The sequence below is a fragment of the Lolium rigidum genome, chromosome 1 (assembly GCF_022539505.1).
Source record: "Lolium rigidum isolate FL_2022 chromosome 1, APGP_CSIRO_Lrig_0.1, whole genome shotgun sequence".
NCBI lineage: Eukaryota > Viridiplantae > Streptophyta > Magnoliopsida > Poales > Poaceae > Lolium > Lolium rigidum.
The window spans coordinates 84,956,906-84,977,415 of record NC_061508.1 but is presented as its reverse complement, the minus strand read 5'-3'; the positions used below and the strand labels follow the sequence as shown (position 1 = coordinate 84,977,415).

At 44.6% G+C, this 20,510-nt stretch overlaps 2 protein-coding genes across 2 annotated transcripts; both read right to left on the bottom strand.

The window, feature by feature from the left end:
- Nucleotides 1–5,914: 5,914 nt before the first annotated feature.
- On the bottom strand, nucleotides 5,915–7,841 carry LOC124676848 (very-long-chain aldehyde decarbonylase GL1-10-like). The gene is made up of 5 exons (XM_047212875.1): nucleotides 7,503–7,841; nucleotides 7,113–7,435; nucleotides 6,879–7,026; nucleotides 6,600–6,632; nucleotides 5,915–5,983 (listed from the first exon to the last, which is right to left on the bottom strand). The coding sequence occupies exons 1-5, from the start codon at nucleotides 7,839–7,841 to the stop codon at nucleotides 5,915–5,917; spliced, it is 912 nt and encodes a 303-aa protein (XP_047068831.1).
- Nucleotides 7,842–16,539: 8,698 nt separating this feature from the next.
- LOC124648424 (very-long-chain aldehyde decarbonylase GL1-10-like) lies at nucleotides 16,540–17,900 on the bottom strand. Its single transcript, XM_047188198.1, has 4 exons — nucleotides 17,562–17,900; nucleotides 17,164–17,486; nucleotides 16,944–17,091; nucleotides 16,540–16,593 (listed from the first exon to the last, which is right to left on the bottom strand). Exons 1-4 carry the CDS (start codon nucleotides 17,898–17,900, stop codon nucleotides 16,540–16,542), a joined length of 864 nt encoding a protein of 287 aa, XP_047044154.1.
- Nucleotides 17,901–20,510: the final 2,610 nt, after the last annotated feature.

Genomic DNA, 20,510 nt, shown 5'->3' with positions numbered 1-20,510 from the left:
GGTTGATGGAATCCTGCAGGCTGACACGAGACATCGGATACCAAACAAACGGAGAGAGAAATTTACCCAGGTTCGGGGCCCTCGATGAGGTAAAACCCTTACTTCTGCTTGTCCGATCTTGATTATTGTGAATATCGGGTTACAAAGGGGTAGCCGAAGGCTTCGACTATGAACTCGTCGAGAAGCTAGGGTTTTGTATGACCTAACTCTAGACTTACGGTGGTTATGGCTAGATTGATTGTATCCCTCGGCAGACCCTCTCCTGACCCTTATATTGTGAGCCAGGTCTCGAGAGGTATGTCCGGGCACGACTAGGTTACAAAGTGCGCTACATCTAAAGTTTCCTCGTTTACTCATCTTCTTTTCTTGTCCTTCAAGAATACTTCATTGGAACCGTCATAACGGCCCACCTTGGTCGATGGTGATCTTCATGGGCCCCTGGTCGGGCCGCATGAGGTAGCACAATACAGGTTACCCGAAGGGTAGTACCCACATCACTGGGGTTGAAAGGCATACCATTTAAATTCCCCCATTGCTATGCCCTTCTTGAGCATAATCCGAAATGAAAGTTGAGGGAGCAAGAGGTGCCACCGCCGAAGCATAAGCTTATCGAGTTGGAGAACGTGGAGAAGGATGATGTGCTTGAGACCAAGAAGAACAAGAAGAGGCCGGATGGAACAAAGACAACCAAGTACAAGAACAAAAAACAAGAAGAGGCCGCATCATTATCTCTAAAGATCGATGTTATGGTCAGATCTAAGGAGAATTTGGAGATGAAAACTTTGGAGGCCAATAAGGAGACGATGGAGGCAAAGACCAAGGAGAAGGAGGCAAAACTTCTGGAATATGATGTTATGCGGGCCATGTTTGGCGCGTCTGAGCTGTGCGGCTGTTTTTTCAATTTGTAAAACGCGTTTGGGATGGTTTGAATACGCCAATTTGAGGTTTACGGTTTGGGGGTCTGCTAGAGATGCCCTTATTAAATTAGTGATAATAAATTCAGTGGGCTGTCTCGGGCCGAGCCCATAGGTCTATAGCAAGCCCAAATGGAGTTCAAGGTTGGGTGTTTCCCCTCGAAAACAAAATTGGAACGGACTGCTGATCCTTGTTGCAACACGTACACGTCATTCACGTAAAAAAAAACATGTACACGTCACAGAAACAAGCAGCGGTATATACATCGAGTTTTTTCTTGTTCACTTGCAGTTGTACTAATTCACAATCAATTGTGAATGTTATGGACACCGACACATATTGTAAGTGAAGGGTCTAATTGGTTTGTATGATTTTGAAAACGTAAGAATAAGGAAATATATGTTTTTTTTTCGAAATGGGGGAAATATCGCCCAGCTTCTGCATCCAAAGGATGCACACGGCTTTTTTTTATTAGATTATTCACAACACCTTACAAGAGCAATACAAAAGATCAAACTCGAAGCCACCTCGCTAAACCTACAGAGGGATGAAGGGGGTGACAATTCACCAACTCACATCAACCAAAAACCAAATGCCTTCCCAAGCCGCCCAATAGCAGATGAGAAGCACATCCGATCAAGCAGACTCCCAGCATACGCCAACGCCTACGCCATAGAAGTTGCTACCGCCGTCTTCCTCGACTCCATCTTCAAGAGAGATCATCGCATTGACCATGCCAGGCCTGCCATCGATGCTGCCACGGCGCCAGACGACTCCACCATCCTGCGCGAGTCCATCACACTGCATCCGTCCCGAGACACCACTGCACATGCCGCGGCGACTCGACGACGCCGACACAGCGAAAGCACACCGCTCCACCTCAGCGCCACCGCCATCCGTTGTCTGCTCCAAAAACGATGCCCCCAACAGGGAGAACGGCGTTGCGCGCCGCCATCATCCGATCCGGGAGACCCGGGTCTAGGATTTCCCCCGAAGCAGCCCAGGCGAAGAACGCAGGGTGCAGAGACAATGCCTTCAACAAGGTAACAACGAAGCACGCCGCCATCATCCGCCATGACCGAAGTCCGGGCCGGCTTTCACCGGCAGCTGCGCCTCGCCATCGGGAGCTAGGCGACAGATCGCGAGATCCGCCACGGCTAGCCACACAACTAGCCGATCTCTTCCGGCGGAGGAGAAGACCACCACCGCCATGCCTAGAGTAGAAACTCCAGGCGCCCTCGTGAAGCGGAAGGGACACAAACGAAGCCCGCACGCGTTGCACGCAGGAGCCCGCCCATCCCCTCCGCCCGATCCCCATGGGGACCGGATCAGATTGAAAGGAGGCGCCGCTGCATCTTGCGGTCGCCGGATCCATCGTGACCGCCGTCCCTTCGCTGCACCAACGCCGCGAGAGAGGACAACAAGCGCCGTCGTTGCCGCAACTCGGCGCCAGGAGGATGGCCGCCGCCGCCACCACACCGACCAGGCTTTGCCTGGCGGCGCTCCCGGCAGCGGCGGCGGAGAGGAGAACGCCGGGGGGAGGGCTGGAGTGGGCGGGGCGGGTTAGGGTTCAGTCTTTCCCCAAATATTCCCCTAGTCTAGAAAGGAATCGAGGAGAATAAGAAGCGAGAGAGCAGCAAACTCAATGGATGAGTAAATGGATTTTGCTTTTGCGTATAGAAAGAATGAGTCGCACGTGGAGACAAAGAAGCTAAAGAAGAAATTCCCAGTTTGCAAAACAGAGTAGGACCCTTTTAGGGAATCAGTTGTGGGCCATGTCCCTTCATAGCCCGTGGCTCCACTATTAGAAAAAAGCTTTTCTATGGCACATTTTTTTATACTTATGTGGTGCATATGCCTTGTCACGTGATTGATATTTGAATTCTGTGGCGTATATGTACATGCCCCACAGAATTTCTTAAAACTTCCATGGTGCACCATGTCAAATGCTTCACATAAAACTTCTGTGGTGCATCCGTCCACATGCGCCACAGAAAGGCAAGTTCTGTGGCTCAACAGTCCTACATTTCCGTGGAGCATATTTTTTGGTGCGCCACATAAATAATTTATGTGGAGCATATTTTTTTTACGTGCGCTAATGAATATATTTCTACCCATAATGATTTTTCTAGTAGTGCTCCGATTCCCGGTCATCCTTCCTCCAAAGGAAACTCCTCGATTCAGATCGAAATGTCATGCCATACTAAAGCATATAGAATTCAAAATAATAGAAGATGTTTGGTTGCACCATAGAAAAACCAGGAGCTTGTGTGAAGAATTAAGTGCATGAAAGTGTTGTCATTGGAACAAAGGAAAATTTTCATAAGGTTGGATCGAAGAAACTTTTCTTATGAAAATGCATCCAAAATATCCCATGGAGAAATCCCTATGATTTTAAAATCGTACAAACCAAACATACATGCTCCTAACAAATAAAATCCTCTAAAATTAATTTAAATTTCCTTTGAGCCAACATGCTCCAAGTATCCATGTTAATGATTGAGGGAGCATGGTCCTTTAGCCAGACTGCCCAACAGTGGTAAAAGATCCACTTTTACATCTTGATATTGATTTGATTGCTCTATCATTCATCGCCGTTTTTCTTCTGGCATCTCCTTCGCCATCTATATCATGCTGCCAAGAAAGAAGGAAGGAGACAAGTAGTAAAAAAATAAAACTACATAGATCATTCAGTATTTTAAGCATAACAAGTAATATATTTGGTAGAACTTCAATCTCTAGCACTGGCATATCACAATTAACTATTGGATTAGCAGAACACTATTGTTTGTTTATCTCATACTATATTTTTCATACGTATGCGAGTTCCGTCGGAGAATATACATTAGAGTACTCAATTTGGCAAGTACCACATCTGGGAGGACAAAAAAACCAAGAGTTGCCCCCTCAACGTGTACTTCTATGATGATCTGGAGACGGCAGAAATGGTCGAACGAGTGGCCAGAAATCTTGGTACGACTGTTGAATACCAAGGCTACCATCCCACGCCTGAATTAACACACACATATATATATATATATATATATATATATATATATATACACACACACACACACACACACACACACATACGGGAAGCCTCTCCTCGGAGTTGACAAGTTCGAGCTTCTAGGAACACAAATGCGAAGATCGCATGACGGGTACATGCAAGCCTGCCGTGAAGGGGATATCATGCTCATCGTGGCAGTTCGAGATGAGCATTACTTCCGTAGCAAAGACGGGATACACATTGATTTTGAAGGTTATTTCAGTTATTCAATGAAGATGCCATGGGCAAATCTCTATGTAAGTGATTTATTTCTGTAATTAAGTCTCTAGCTTAGCTCGTTCACTGCATTAATAATTATCCTCACCATATTCTTGTGTACGATATTATGCAGAATTAAGATGCTCGAATGCAAAAGAGGACAAATCTATGATGTTGGGTTCATTAACCAAAATACCATTCATGAAGTTACAGTATAAAAACACCCGAAGGACACAGATGAGTACTTGCTAACGTTTCTAATGAAACAAGAAACCAAAGAGGAAATAATATTTCCTTGTGAGTGTTACTTTTTTGTACAGATTTGATTTCGCTTACTCGATGTTAAGTGTAATCCTTCGAGTTATACGTGTGCAGGTTCCACTTTATTCTTCTAGTCATTCAGCTTGACAAAGGAGAAGTACTTGTCATGGAATCGAAACGTAAAGACCGTGAGACATGGGCGGACCTTAGCACAATGCTCCAGTGGTAATTTCAATAATTATCGCCCTATTTCGGCATCTTTAGTTCATTTCCTGATATCAAGTAATTAATAACTCCTTAACTCATTTTTCTTTGCCGGTAGGGTTTGGAAACGGTTCATCAAGTTTGCTAGGGGTGAATGGAAACATGAGCTTACATTTCGATATTATGATGTAAGTAGTACTATAGCTAAGTCTGCGCATCTCTTTCATTCTTGTTTCAATACCATTATTATGCTTGATTATTATTTGATTGAACTATATTCTCGTAAAGTGTTTGATGTACGAAGACGGGAATAATTTATGTGGATACTACGTTTGCGATTACATTAGCGAGATGTCGTCAGGGGGAGGGATTCTACATAGCCTTCGTCTAAGGAAACAATATTCACAATCTTATTATATTGCCAATCAATTGTGTTGAGTTTCATTCATATATATTGATCCCCTCTTTACATTAGATCGGACGTATGTGGGACAAACACCTAACAAAGGATCGCGTACGAGCAATTCAAGATGAATTGGCGGGATTCTTACTTATGGAGGCCATAGATGCAGAAGGAGAATACCATTGGAAATATGTATTTAGAACATAGGGATCCTAAGTAATATCGTCGATTATGTGGATACTTATATTGTATATGCATTACTGTATTCATGATAATCTCTATATTCATGACGGTGATGTGTAATGCTTCCTTGATTGCTGCATGTAATACCGTCGATTTGAATGGAAAACATAAAACCCTAAGCCTCTGACGCGTGGAGGACTTTAGTCCCAGTTGGTAATACCAACCTAACTAAAGCCCCTCCACCCCGAGCACCCATGCACAACTCGATGCCCTTTAATCCCGATTCGTAACACAACCGGGACTAAGGACGGGGGAGGCTTTAGTCCCGATTGCTTAGTCCAGGTTGCACATCCGGGACTATAGCCCCATACCAACCGGGACTAAAGGCCCGTTTTCCAGTAGTGATATGTTTCCCATTGAACATAGGGAATATTCCATGAGATTGGACATAAGGGAAAATTTCTTATGAAATTGCATCCATACTAGCCCATAGGAAAAATCCCATGGTTCCAATCCTATAAACCAAATTATCTTTGTAGGAAACAAATACTAAGAAATATAATCCCTTAAAATTTAATTGAATTCCTTTGTATGAAGAATGCAGAAGTATTTCTGTTGATTCCTGAGGGAGCATGATCGTCCTTCGGTCAGACTGGCCAACAATCGTAAATGATCCACTTCTATTCCCCTTTGTTGAATATATTGACATTTCCTTCGCCAACATTGTTTTCTGCCATCTCCTTCGCCAACTATATCATGGTGCCAACATACAAGGAATGACGTGTAGTTAAAAATAAAATCACATAGGTCATTTAATATTTTGAAGCATAACAACTACTATATTATCTAGAACTTACATATCTATCTGTGGCATCTCATAATTAAATATTAGTAGTACCTATATCAACCAATTACATTATAGTAAAAATAAAGACACTATCCTACCCAATTTATTGCCTATGTTTATCCTACTCAAGTTCAACTAAGAGAATGCCCCCTCATGATAGTGTGGACTCCGGCTTGTCAAGCATATGGTGCGTGCCACTAGATAATTCATACGTGGATGCATCATACTAACAATCTTAGAAATTATAGTAATACATAGAGAATTATACATGGATCCCTCATATTCTAAGATTGTTAGTGATGTTTTTGTAGACTTAACTCTTAATTACACTGAACAAACATATTTTTGTTGAACACCTTACAATATGAAAAATGTTGGTATAAAACATTCATTTCTATTATGTTCTACACGTCAGTCCTTTTATGTTGGCAAAAACAAGAGTAAGCATAAAATTTGGCAAAGAGAGTAAAAAAACGAATGACAGAAATCATTGTAAATCGGAGGTGATGGAGAGCTACCTTTGCTAGGCTTGCCTTATGGTATGTGTAGCCCTGAAATCACAAAGCACCAATTTAACGGTTGTCCTGATGTATGATATATAATCGAGACAAATACTTCTAAACCCATAATAGATATCCTTGATGATTTTAGTTGATGTGCCTTTGATAACTTGCTCTAAATACAGAGGATGGATGAGACGTGAACACATCTCAACTTACAATCTATGAATATTAAACGTCTTGCTTAATTTAAGATTTGATTAAATAATTAGAAAAAGGATCTGATGAACTCCTTACTTTATCTGTCCCGTACAGATAGTCGCAGTAGGTAAAAGTTGGAGCGAAGTTGCTCTGGCTATGCTCTCCTATGCGGTGATGATAGTCATGGAATTTTGCTCCTCCGTAGAACGGGATAAACTTGGTGGGGTTTAGCGGGAAGTCAAACCTGACATTCGTTTCTGTGAGAAGAGAGAGTGCATGCACGTCCGTCTGATGAAAAGGAGTAGTAGCATTGGCAATGATGATGCTTACCCGGAGTGGATGTCGATGGCAATTAGTTGGAGTATGACGAAATAGAGCCACAAGGTGGTCATGTGGCACGGCACGATGGCTGGGCCGACCATGGACGGGACACTGAGGAGGAGGACGTCGACCCAGTGTGCGTACTGCGCGACGAAGCCGAAGGGCGCGGTGAACTCGTGGTGGACGCGGTGGACCTTGCGGTAGACCCACCTGGTGTGCAGCACCCGATGGATCCAGTAGGTAACATAGTCCTGCACTAGGAGGTACACAACCAGCCGCGCCGCTGTCTCCCCCGCCGACGGCAGACGCAGCCCGGCCCGGAGCCCCAGCATCTAAGCATGAACGCCGCCCATCAGGTCTTGTCTCAACACACACATCTTTGTACACACTGATACGGACCTTGACGGCAGGGTAGGAGACGACGCCGAGCGCGCCGCCGTGGAGCACCAGGAGGCGCGCACTCTCCAGGTAGCACCGGAGGAATTCGGCCGGCGATAGGCGCGCGCGGGGCTGCAGCTTGTACGGCATTACGGAGACGTCCTTCGCCGGCGCGCTGAGCTCGAGCAGTGCGAGGGGCACCCCCCCGACCGTGTAGATGACCAGGATGATGGCGATGGTTTGGTAGTAGAGCAAGTGGTCCGGCAGCGCCGCCGAGTAACGGAACCACGCCGCCTCCGCCACCGTCATGGCGCGCCCCAGTGCCGCCTCGGCCTCGACCGCCGTGGCATAAGGGAGCATAGCGCCCGGTGGGTTGTTCTACTACCTTCAGCTAGAATTTTCGTTGATTCCTACGGCGTTCGGAGCTGTGCTTTTAAAGTAATCGCGGATCGCATCCGCAGTTGCTGAATCAGTGGAATCAGACAGGCTAGCTGCAGTGCAGCTAATTTGAAACTGATAGGAGAAATCAAATGACTCGAGTTTCGTGCTTTGAGAAAAGAAGTACACACGAGAGCCACGATTTTTGATTCCCCCTCAAGTTCCACGCTAGTTATTAATGGGCTAATTATATTTCGGGTACAACAACTTGAACCTCATGTGCAGATTAATTAGTTACATTAAGTAGGTGTGTAGGATTCAGTACAAAATTTCAAGAAATATAAATGCAGAAAATGTGGGAACACCATTTTTTTATTAATTACCTGTAGAACCTCCGGAATAGCAATATCGTCATTATCACCATGAATCTCTAATTGTTCATGTAGTTGCGTCTCAACAAATTTTGCATTCCCTTTCTTGTTATGATTAGGTTTTCCACACACAGAACAACGCATTATCCCACCAACGCCTTTTTCCTGTTTTTCTTCTTCTTCTTCTTCTTCTTCTTCTTCTTCTTCTTCTTCTTCTTCTTCTTCTTCTTCTTCTTCTTCTGCTTCTGCTTCTTCCTCTTCCTCTTCTTCCTCTTCCTCTTCTTCTTCTTCCTCTTCCTCCTCTTCCTCTTCTTCCTCTTCTTCTTCTTCCTCTTCTTCTTCTTCTTCTTCCTCTTCTTCTTCTTCCTCTTCTTCTTCTTCTTCTTCTTCTTCTTCTTCTTCTTCTTCTTCTTCTTCTTCTTCTTCTTCCTCTTCCTCTTCCTCTTCCTCTTCCTCTTCCTCGTCCTCTTCCTCTTCCTCGTCTTCTTCTTCCTCTTCTTCTTCTTCTTCTTCTTCTTCTTCTTCTTCTTCTTCTTCTTCTTCTTCTTCTTCTTCTTCTTCTTCCTCCTCCTCTTCCTATTCCTCTTCCTATTCCTCTTCCTCTTCTTCTTAAGATGGAGGAGGGCAGCTCCGTTAGCGAGCACTTGCTCAAGATGTCTGGGCACGCAAAGAAACTCCAAGATTTGGGAATAACGATTCCTAATGCTTTGGGGATTCATCGTGTTCTTCAATCACTGCCACCTAGTTACAAGAACTTCGTGATGAACTACAATATGCAGTGCACGGACAAGACGTTACCTGAACTCTTGTTAATGCTGAAAACTGCTGAAGTGGAGATAAAAAAGAGCATCAAGTGTTGATGGTCAATAAGACCACCAAGTTCAAGAAGCAGTGCAAGCATAAGGAAAAGGGTAAATTCAAGAAGGGCGGGAAGAAAGCTGACGCGCCTCCTAAGAAACCCAAGGCTAGCCCCAAACCTGATACTCTGTGCTAATACTGCAAAGAAGAGGGACACTGGAAGCGAAACTGCTCAAACTACCTGGCAGATCTGAAGAGCGACAACATAAAAAAGAAAGGTATATCTGATATACATGTTTTTGATGTGTATCTTACTAGTAATCGCAGTAGCGCATGAGTATTTGATACTGGTTCGGCTGCTCATATTTGTAACTCGAAACAAGAGCTACGGAATAAAGGAAGACTAGCAAGGGACGAGGTGACGATGCGCGTTGGAAATGGATGCAAGGTCGATGTGATCGTTGTCGACACGCTCCGCCTACATCTACCATCATGATTAGTTTTAAATCTAAATAATTTTTATTTGGTGCCTGCGTTAAGCATGAACATTATATCTAGATCTTATTTATAGCAAAGTGGTTGTTCATTCAAGTCTGAGAATAATGGTTGTTCGATTTATATGAATAATATCTTTTTATAGTCATGCACCTAAGATGAATGGTTTATTCTTGTTAAATCTCGATAGTAGTGATACACATATTCATAACAATGATGCTAAACGAATGAAATTAAATGATAATTCTACATACATGTGGCACTGTCGTCTTGGTCATATTGGAGTGAAGCGCATGAAGAAACTCCATTGAGATGGATTACTTGAATCACTTGATTTTGAATCACTTGATAGATGTAAAGCATGTCTGATGGAAAAAATAACTAAGACTCCATTCTCTAGTATTATGAAGCGAGCTACAGACTTATTGGAAATCATACATACTGATGTATGTGGACCAATGAGTGTAGCATCGGGCGGTGGTTATCGTTATGTTCTTACTTTCACAGATGATTTGAGTAGATATGGGTATATCTACTTAATGAAACATAAATATGAAAATTTCGAGAAGTTTAAGGAATTCCAAAGTAAAGTAGAAAATCAATGTAAAAAGACAATTAAATTTCTACGTTCTGATCGTGGAGGTGAATATCTAAATTATGAGTTTGACATGCATTTAAAGAAATACAGAATACTTTCACAGTTGACACCGCCGGGAACACCACAGCGCAATGGTGTGTCCGAACGTCGTAATCGAACTCTCTTGGATATGGTTCGATCTATGATGTCTCTTACATATTTATCGTTATCGTTTTGGAGTTATGCATTAGAGACATCAACATTCACTTTAAATAGGGCACCATCTAAATCCGTTGAAACGACACCATATGAATTGTGGTTTGGAAACAAACCTAAGTTGTCGTTCCTTAATGTTTGGGGTTGCAAAGCTTATGTAAAAAAGTTACAACCTGACAAGCTCGAACCAAAGCGGAGAAATACGTCTTCATATGATACCCTAAAGAAAAAATTGGGTATACCTTCTATCACAGATCCGAAGATAAAATATTTGTTACCAAGAACGGGTCCTTTTTTAAGAAGGAGTTTCTCTCGAAAGAAGTGATTGGAAGGAAAGTAGAAATCGACGAGGTTACTGAACCTTCTCTCAAAAATCAGAATAGCGCAGCACCGGAAGATGTTCTTGTGCATCCTGCACCGATTAGTGAGGAAGCTAATGATAATGATCATGAAACTCCGAACGAAGTTACTACTGAACCTCGCAGGTCGACGAGGGTTCGTGCCACTCCTGATTGGTATGATCCCGCCTTAAATGTCATGATTGTGGACAACAATGATAATGACCCTATGACGTATCAGGAAGCAATGATGAGCCCAGATTCCAACAAATGTCAAGAGGACATGAAATCCAAAAGGGGATCAATGTATGGTAACCAAGTATGCACTTTGGTAGACTTACCTGATAGCCGCAAGGCCATCGAGAATAAATGGATCTTCAAAATAAAAATAGATGTTGATGGTAATATTACTGTCTATAAAGCTCGACTTGTCGCGAAAGGGTTCTGACAAATTCAAGGAGTTGACTATGATGAGACTTTCTTACCTGTAGTGAAGCTAAAGTCTGTGAGGATATTGTTAGCAATCGCTGCATTTTTCGATTATGAAATTTGGCAGATGGATGTCAAAACGGCGTTCCTTAATGGTGACATTGAGAAAAAGTTGTATATTGTATAACCCAAAGGTTTTGTCGATCCTAAAAATGCTGACAAGGTATGCAAATTTTATCGTTCCATTTATGGACTGAAGCAAGCGTCCCGGAAGTTGAACCGACGCTTTGATAAGGTGATTAAAGATTTGGGATTTATACAAACTTTTGGAGAAGCTTGTATTTCCAAGAAAGTGAGTAAAAGCTCTGTAGCATTCCTGATATTATATGTGGATGACATATTGTTGATTGGAAATGATATATAACTTATTAGTAGTGTCAAAGGCTATTTGAATAAGTGTTTTCCAATGAAGGACCTTGGAGAAGCAGCATACGTTTTAGGCATCAAGATTTATAGAGATAGATCAAGACGCCTAACAGAGCTTTCACAGAGTACATACCTGGATAAGATTCTAAAGAAATTTACAATGGATGAGAGCAAGAAAGGGTTCTTTCTCATGTTATCAGGTAAGACCTTGAGTAAAACTCAAAGTCCAGCTACGGCAGAAGAAAGAGAAAAGATGAATAAAATCCCCTATGGTTCGGCCATAGGCTCTATTATGTATGCCATGCTGTGTACAAGACTGGATGTCGCACATGCTGTTAGTTTGACCAGCATGTTATCAGGTAAGACCTTGAGTAAAACTCAAAGTCCAGCTACGACAGAAGAAAGAGAAAAGATGAATAAAATCCCATATGGTTCGGCCATAGGCTCTATTATGTATGCCATGCTGTGTACAAAACTGGATATCGCACATGATGTTAGTTTGACCAGCAGATATCAAAGTTATTCAGGAATGGAACACTGGACATCGGTCAAGAATATCCTAAAGTACTTGAAAAGAACTAAGGATATGTTTCTTTGTTATGGAGGTGACCAAGAGCTTGTTGTAACCAGTTACACCGATGCTAGTTGGAACACTGATCCGGATGACTCTAAGTCTCAATCTGGATACGTATTTATTTTGAATGGTGCAGCAGTAAGCTGGAGGAGTGCTAAGCAAAGCGTTGTGGCGAAATCTTCAACTGAATCAGAATACATAGCTGCTTCGGAGCCTTCATCAGAGGCGATGTGGATGAAGTGTTTCATTACTGAGCTTGGTGTGGTTCCTAGTGCGTTGGACCCGATGACCATCTATTGTGATGGGTGCCATAGCCAATACTCAGGAGCCAAGGTCACACAAGATGCTGAAGCATAAGAAGCTACGTTTTCATTCTATTCGCGGGTATGTCGAAGACGGCGACATAAAAAGATTTGCAAAGTACACACATATCTAAATGTGGCATATTCGTTGACTAAAGCTCTCCCTAGAGCAAAACATGACCTACACACCAGAACGCCATGGATGTTAGGCACATTACCGTGTAATCTAGATTATTGAATCTAGTGCAAGTGGGAGACTGTTGGAGATATGCCCAAGATGCAATAATAAAATATTTATTATTATATCTTTGTGTTTATGATAAATGTTTGCATCCCATGCTATGATTGTATGAACCGAAAAATTAATACGTGTGTGTTTTGTAAACATAAAAGAGTCCCTAGTAAGCCTCTAGTTAAACTAGCTTGTTGATTAATAGATGATCATAGTTTCATGATCATGAACATTGGATGTTATTAATAACAAGATCATATCATTAAGGTGAATGATGTGATGGACATACACCCATAGTAAGCGTAGCATATGATCAAGCCATTTAGTTCGTTGTGCTTCAAGCTTTAAGATACATAGTAACCTAATCCTTCAACCATGAGATCATGTTGATCACCTACACCGGATGGATGCTTTGATGACGCCAAACACTACTTCGTAAATGGGTTGTTATAAAGGTGGCATTAAGTCTTCGGAAAGTATAGGGTTGAAGCACGTCGATCAATAGTGGGATTTATCCATCCTAATAACGGATATATATACTATGGGACCTCTCGGTGGAATGACATCCAACTAGCTTGCAAGCACGTGACTGGCTCACAAGGGATATCATATCACGGTACGAGTCTTATCGGTAACGAGGTTGAACTAGGTATGGATACCGACGATCAAACTTCAGATAAGTTAAATATCGCGAGACAAAGAGAAGCGGTATCGTATATAAACGGTTCTTTCGATCACGAAGTCATCGTTGAATATGTGGGAGATATTATGAATCTCCAGGACCCGCTATTAGTTATTGATCGGAGAAGAGTCTCGATCATGTCCGCATAATTGATGAACCGTAGGGTGACACACTTAAGGTTCGATGTCGTTTTAAGTAGATATGGAAGATGAAATGGAGTTCAAATATTGTTCGGAGTCTCGGATGGGATCCAGGGCATCACGAGGAGTTCCAGAATGGTCCGGAGAATAAGATTCATATATAGGAAGTCATATTCCAAGTTTGGAAATGATCCGGTGCATTTATGGAAGGTACTAGAAGGTTTTAGAAATATCCGGAATAAATCACTATGGAAGGTGGAGTCCCGGATGGACTCCACCAACCCTAGCCGGCCAACCAAGAGGGAAGGTGGAGTCCATGGTGGACTCCACCACCTTGGCCGGCCATGAATCAAGGAAAGGGAGCAATCCCACTTGACCTAGGTTTCCCCATTATGGTAAGTTTTGGAGTTGGAGTTCAAATTGGTTTTGGGGCAACCCTAGGGGGTTCCATCTATATAAAGAGAGGGAGAGAGGAGGGGGCCGGCCACACCAATAGACGCACCACGCAAGGGGCACCAAGTCCGGCGCCCCAAGCACCCCCTCTCCCAAACCCTAGCTACTCCCTCCTCCTATTTCTCTGGCGGTGCTTACGGCGAAGCGCTCCCGGAGATCTCCATCACCACCGTCACCACGCCGTCGTGATGGCGGGATTCCGAGGAGGATCTACTACATCCGCTGCCCGTTGGAACAGGGAGAAGGACGTCGTCATCAACACCGTACATGTGACCGAGTGCGGAGGTGCTGCCCGACTGTGGCACCGTCAAGATCTTCTACGCGCTTTTGCAAGCGGCAAGTGATCGACTAATCAACCACGAGATCTATCTCATTAACGCTTAGCGATCTTCGAGGGTATGATGATCTTCACCTCGTTGCTACCATCTATTAGATTAGATCTTGGCTTGTTATTCGTTCTTGTGGTAGGAAATTTTTTGTTTTCTATGCTACGAATCCCTACACATCCACCACCTCTTCATCGGTTGGCCTTTCTCGCGGCATATTTGGCATGAGATACTATCCTGGCTTCATATGTCCTGCAGGCCACCGTTGTACGACGCATTCCTAAACGACTGGTGGACCGTGGCAAGGCATCACACACCCAAACCAATGCGCAAAGGGCTCGGAACTATAACTCTGATGGTGCCCTGGATGATCTGGAAACACCGTAACACCTGCGGTTTCGATGGACATCAGCCCTCCATCCGCAACCTGTGTGCTACCATCAAAGACGAAGTAGCGGCCTGGGCTCTAGCTGGTGCCAAGGGACCGAGAGACGTGCTACCAACAACCTGGGATGTGCATTAAAATCTTTGTTGTACTAAACCCATGTAATACCTTCTAGGAGGCTTGTGAAGAACTTCTACCTTTTCAATGAAATGAAATGCAAAAATACCTTTGCGTTTTCTAAAAAAAAAATCACTTCAGATTTAGCCGAATTTTGAAGAAGGGTTTAAATTCCAAAATCTTTGGGCGAAAAGCGCACTGAATTTCCCAGGATACTGACAATACATAGATAGATTATTTTTTCAAATTTTCTGAAAACTTTGAGCTCTGAATTTTCTAGAAGATTAAGAATACACATATTTTTTACGGACAATACTAACAGTACATAGATAGACTCTGAATTCCGTCTTGGCCTTCTAGCTTGTGGCCACCAAATTTGAATTGAGCTCTTAATTTCCTAGAATACTAACAGTACATATATAGACTACTACTATAAGTTTTCCATTTTTTTCTGAAAACGTTGAGTATTCACTGATTTTTTTTCTTTCAAAATTGACAAAACAACTGACTAAGTTAGTGAGAAATTCAGTGAGCCGTCTCGGGCCGAGCTCAAACCAGGCTGAAGCCGAACCCATAGCTCTATGGCAAGCCCAAACGGAGTTCAAGGTAACCGGATATTTCCCCCGAAAACAAAAAAAAAAAAAATGGGAACGGTGGAAGATGCGACTGCTGATCGTGTTGCAACATGCACACGTCACAGAAACAAGCAGCCGTATATACATTTCTTTTTGTTCACTTGCAGTTGTACTAATTCACAACACATATTGTAAGTGAAGGGTCTAAGTGGTTCGTATGATATTGAAAACGCAAGAATGCGAAGAAATTAAGATTGAAATGCCATGACATACTAAATCATACAGAATTCAAAATAATAGAAATATGTAATAGAAGATGTTTGGTTGCACGATAGGAAAACCAGGAGCTTGTATGAAGAATTAGGGGCATGAAAGGATTGTCATTGGAACAAAGGAATTTTTTCATAAGGTTGGATCTAAGAAACTTTTCTTATAAAAATGCATCCAAAATATCCCATGGGGAAATTCCTATGGTTTTAAAATCGTACAAACCAAACATACATGATCCAAAGAAATAAAATCCTCTAAAATTCATTTAGAATTCCTTTGAACAAACATGCTCGAAGTATCTATGTTAATAATTGAGGGAGTATGGTCCTTTAGTCTGACTGGCCAACAGTGGTAAAAAGATCCACTTTTACTTCTCGATGTCGATTTGATTGCTCTATCCTTCGTCAACGTTTTTCTCCTGGCATCTCCTTCGCCATCTATATCATGCTACATAGGTCATTTAGTATTTTAAGCATAATAAGTAATATATTTTTGTAGAACTTTCATCTCTATCACTGGCATATCATAATTAACCATTGGATCAGTAGTACACTATTGTTTGTTTATCTCATAATAGTACTATGCTAAACACTTACGATTGTAGAAAAAAGATATAGTATCTTACCCAACTTACTGTCTATTCTTTTTTCATATTCAAGTTCAACCAAGATCTTGGTTACCCTCTCAGACTCTAGACTCTGGCTTAGCACCAACCAAGTGTTGTAGAACCGACTTGGAAACCTCATATATCTTTCCCCTATAAATTCTAAAATTGTTATTCAAAATTTGTAGAATTATATTTGTGATTGCACTTCGCAAACTTTTTTTTGTTGAACACTTAACATTATGAAAAATGTTGTTATACAACAGTAGTTTCATATGATGATCTACAAGTTTATTGTTGTAAAAAAAGTATAAGAATAAAATCTGATAAAGAGAGTAAAAATTGAAAAAAAAACCCATTGATGTATAAATCAGAGGTGAGATGGAGATACCTTTTCTAGGCTTGCCTTATGGCGTCTGTAGCCCTGAAAACACAAAGTATGAATTTAATGTCGGTCCTGCGGTAAGGTATATAAACTAGACAAACAATGCTAAAGAAACAGTAGATAAATTTGATGACTAAAGTTGAGATCCTTTGATTGTATGCTCTAAGTTCACGTGCGCTCCATAAAAAAACCCAAATCAAATATTGAGAAAGGATGAGATGTGACCACGCCTCACATTACAATCTTAGGAAATAGTAAAAGCCTTGGTCAATCTAAGATGTGATTAGATAGCACTTCCTCCAATTCATGAAAAGTGTCAAAAACTTAGTACAAAAATTGTACTAACTTAGTAGTACAAAATTTCCCCACACTTACTAAAGAAATCTTACTTTATCTGTGCCGTATAGATAGTCGCAGTAGGTAAAAGTTGGAGCGAAGTTGCTGTGGCTGTGTTCTCCTACGCGGTGATGATGGTCATGGTATTGTGCCCCTCCGTAGAACGGTATAAGCTTCGTGGGGTTTAGAGGGAAGTCAAACCTGGCATTCTTTTCCATTAGAGGGTGAATGCAAGTTATCGTCTGATGGAGAAGTAGCAATGGTGATGCTTACCCGGAGTGGACGTCGATGGCAATTAGCTGCAGCATGGCGAACCAGAGCCACAAGGTGGTCATATGACATGGCGCGATGGCCGGGCCGGCCATGGCAGGGACGCCGAGGAGGAGCACGTCGGCCCAGTGCGCGTACTGCGCGACGAAGCCGAAGGGCGCGCTGAACTCGTGGTGGACGCGGTGGGCCTTGCGGTAGACCCACCTGGTGTGCTGCACCCGGTGGATCCAGTAGTAGACGTAGTCCTGCACCAGGAGGTACACCACCAGTTGCGCCGCCGTCTGCCCCGCCGACGGCAGCCGCAGCCCCGTGCCGATCCCCAGCATCTGAGCATGAACGCCACCCATCAGGCTGTGTCCGAGCACACGCGTCTCTGACTCTCTGTATGCACGGATACTGACCTTGACGGCAGGGTAGGAGACGAAGCTGAGCGCGCCGCCGTGGAGCACCAAGAGGCGCGAACTCTCCAGGTAGCATCGGAGGAATTGCGCCCGCGACAGGCGCACGCGGGGTTGCAGCTTGTACGGCATTACGGAGACGTCGTCCGGCGGCGCACGGAGCTCGAGCAGTGCGAGGGGCAGCCCCGCGAGCGTGTGGACGATCAGGATGATGGCGATGGTTTGACAGTAGAGCAAGTGGTCCGGCAGCGCCGCCGAGTAACGGAACCACGCCGCCTCCGCCCCCGTCATGGCGCGCCCCAGCGCCGCCTCGGCCTCGACCGCCGTGGCATAAGGGAGCATAGCGCCCGGCCGGTGGGTTGTTCTATTCTACTACGTTCAGCTAGAATGGCCGTTGATTCCTGCGGAGTTTGGAGCTCCGCTTTTGAAGTAATCGCCCTCTATTGACCACATTGCTGAATCACTGAAATCAGACAGCCTAGCTGCGCTGCAGATAATTTGAAACTGATGGAGAAAACAAATGACTCGAGTTTCGTGCTTTGAGAAAAGAAGTACACACGAGAGCCACGATTTTCGATTCCGCCTCAAGTTCCATGCGAGTTAATCAGCAGTCTTCGGTACGAGAAGATCTGATCGCATCTCATCGCACCATAATAAAATGGAAGAATATTTGTTGCAAACCGGTCCAACAGACCCTAAATGCACACCATTGCACACAATCAACAAATTGTTGCCACCATCTTCACGAAGGGTCATGGCATTGACCTTGTCAGGCCTGCCATCGACGCCTCCACGGCGCCAGGCAGCGCCGCCGCCCTGCGAGCATCCATCATCACATGCTAGCCACCAAGACCCCTCAATACCAAGCCGTCCTTGACGCGGTAGATGAAACATCGCTCCACCAACAGTACACCCTAGGCATCACGTGTTCCAAAACGATGCCCACAGAGGGTGAGCGTCACCGAAAGTGTCCCCCATCGTCCGATCCGGGAGACCCAGATATAGGGTTTCCCCCAGAACATATAGCAAGAGGCGAGAGATACGCAACCACGACACCTTCAACAAGGTAACAACGCCCGAGGATGCCACCATCATCGGCTCCGACATGGTCGGGCCATCTCCTTCGAGCGAGGGGGAAAAGAGGAGTCCCACCGCCGCCGCATAATAGCCACACCATGACACCAGCGGCCGCGCCATGCCCTAGCACTTGGGAGACTTTCTGGGCCATCTCCTTGGAGCGAGGGGGCGAAGAGGAGTCCTCGCCGCCACCACCGCCCAGCTAGGCTTTGCCCAGCGGAGCCCAAGCGACGACATGAGAGTAGGAGGACGGGGGGAGGAGTGCTGATGGTGGCGAAATTAAGGTTCCCCGTCGGTAGTCCCACAAGAGCGACGCGAGAGGAAGATTCATGATGGGGCAATGTACACACGAAAAGAAGTGATCCTCGTGAGGGGGGAGTGTTCGCCTCACATAATGCTACTTTCTAGTGTATCTTATGGTTTATTTCTTTTGATATAACAACCGGCTACATTTTCATGTCTTGGGCCATCGTTTCCGCCGGCCACATCCTCGCATCACTGGCTACATCGCCGCTGCGCTAACACATCCTCGTGTTCCCGGCTATATCCATGCGCCGTCGGCTACATCCTCGCGGCGACGACTACTGTCGTTGTTATGGAACATAGGGTACCATGTACACATGCTGTTGGGCCCCCGTGACAGCCCGCTAACAGAATACAATGAACACCTCTCCAAGAGATAGGAGGTCTCCACGAGAGATGGGGCACCTCGCGATGGGTCCAAGACTTAGCCACTCCAAGGTTACCAGAAGGCCTCACGAGGCTTCCCTCAGCGAGAGGTATCTCAGAAGATGTCGTCAAGATGCTATCACAAGCCGGTCGCGTGGGATTAAATCCACCAGAGGATGACGCCAGCCATGACGCGCACGAAAGAGGAGTGAAGGTCCAAGTTTTCCTGCATAAAGCTAGTTGGCAGTTGCCCCCTTTCCTAAAGGTGCGGGGTGGACGGTGCAGGTACAACAGGGGGTGTCGACATCGTCCACAACCACTCCTTGTGAGCCAAGCCAGTTGGTGTGGCCATGGACCAAGTCCATGGTTAGCCTCCTTGGGCCATTCTGTGGTTTTCCCTTAGCCAAGTTTTCTTAGAGAGGAGGTCCAAGGCCGCTATAAAAGGAGATGCAGCTGCCTAGTAGAGAGGACTTCACTCCGATTTACTCCACATAGATGCTCTTTAGATACCATCGTCGCCTACCTAGAGCAGATCACATCTAGATCTGGGGAAGGGAACACCATCACCTTGTACACCATACTCCTCTTGGAGCAAGATCAATACCACTCCGGGGCAGGACGTAGGGGTTTTACCTCACCATGAGGGCCCTAATCCGTGGTAAAACCGTGTCTCTCTCTGTCGTGTTGTTCTTGCGCTGCTCCTTCCCCACCATGTTGATGTTGAGCTTGGAGTGTTGCTTCTAGCCACCGTGGTCCGATAACCTAAAGGGTCTCGACTAGGTACCTGTGTTCCTCTCAGATTCTGAAACCCCGATAGCTGGCGCACCAGGTACGGGGCTAAAGAGCATTTGCGAGTGTTCCGGCGGCATGGAAGGTAGCAGCTGTCACCACTCACAACAGGGTGATGCCCCCAAACCTATCTGAAGCTCGTCGCCATTCCCCCTTTTGCTCCTCCCACCGCCCGGCCAGTGGGTTAGGGGGCTCGCCGATCCATGCCCACCAGGCCTCCCTCCACCGAACAGTGGAGCTGCTCCGCGGGGTCTCTCCCGCCTTTAACCGTGAAGAAACATTCTCACGGGTCAAGGAACACACCAACCTGCTCGAGTCAGGACTACTCTTGAACCCAGGTGCACTCTTCTCGCCCTCAAGAGGTGATGGCTGTGAAATACACCACTTTTTCTCGCGTTTAAACCTTTAGCTAAGTCA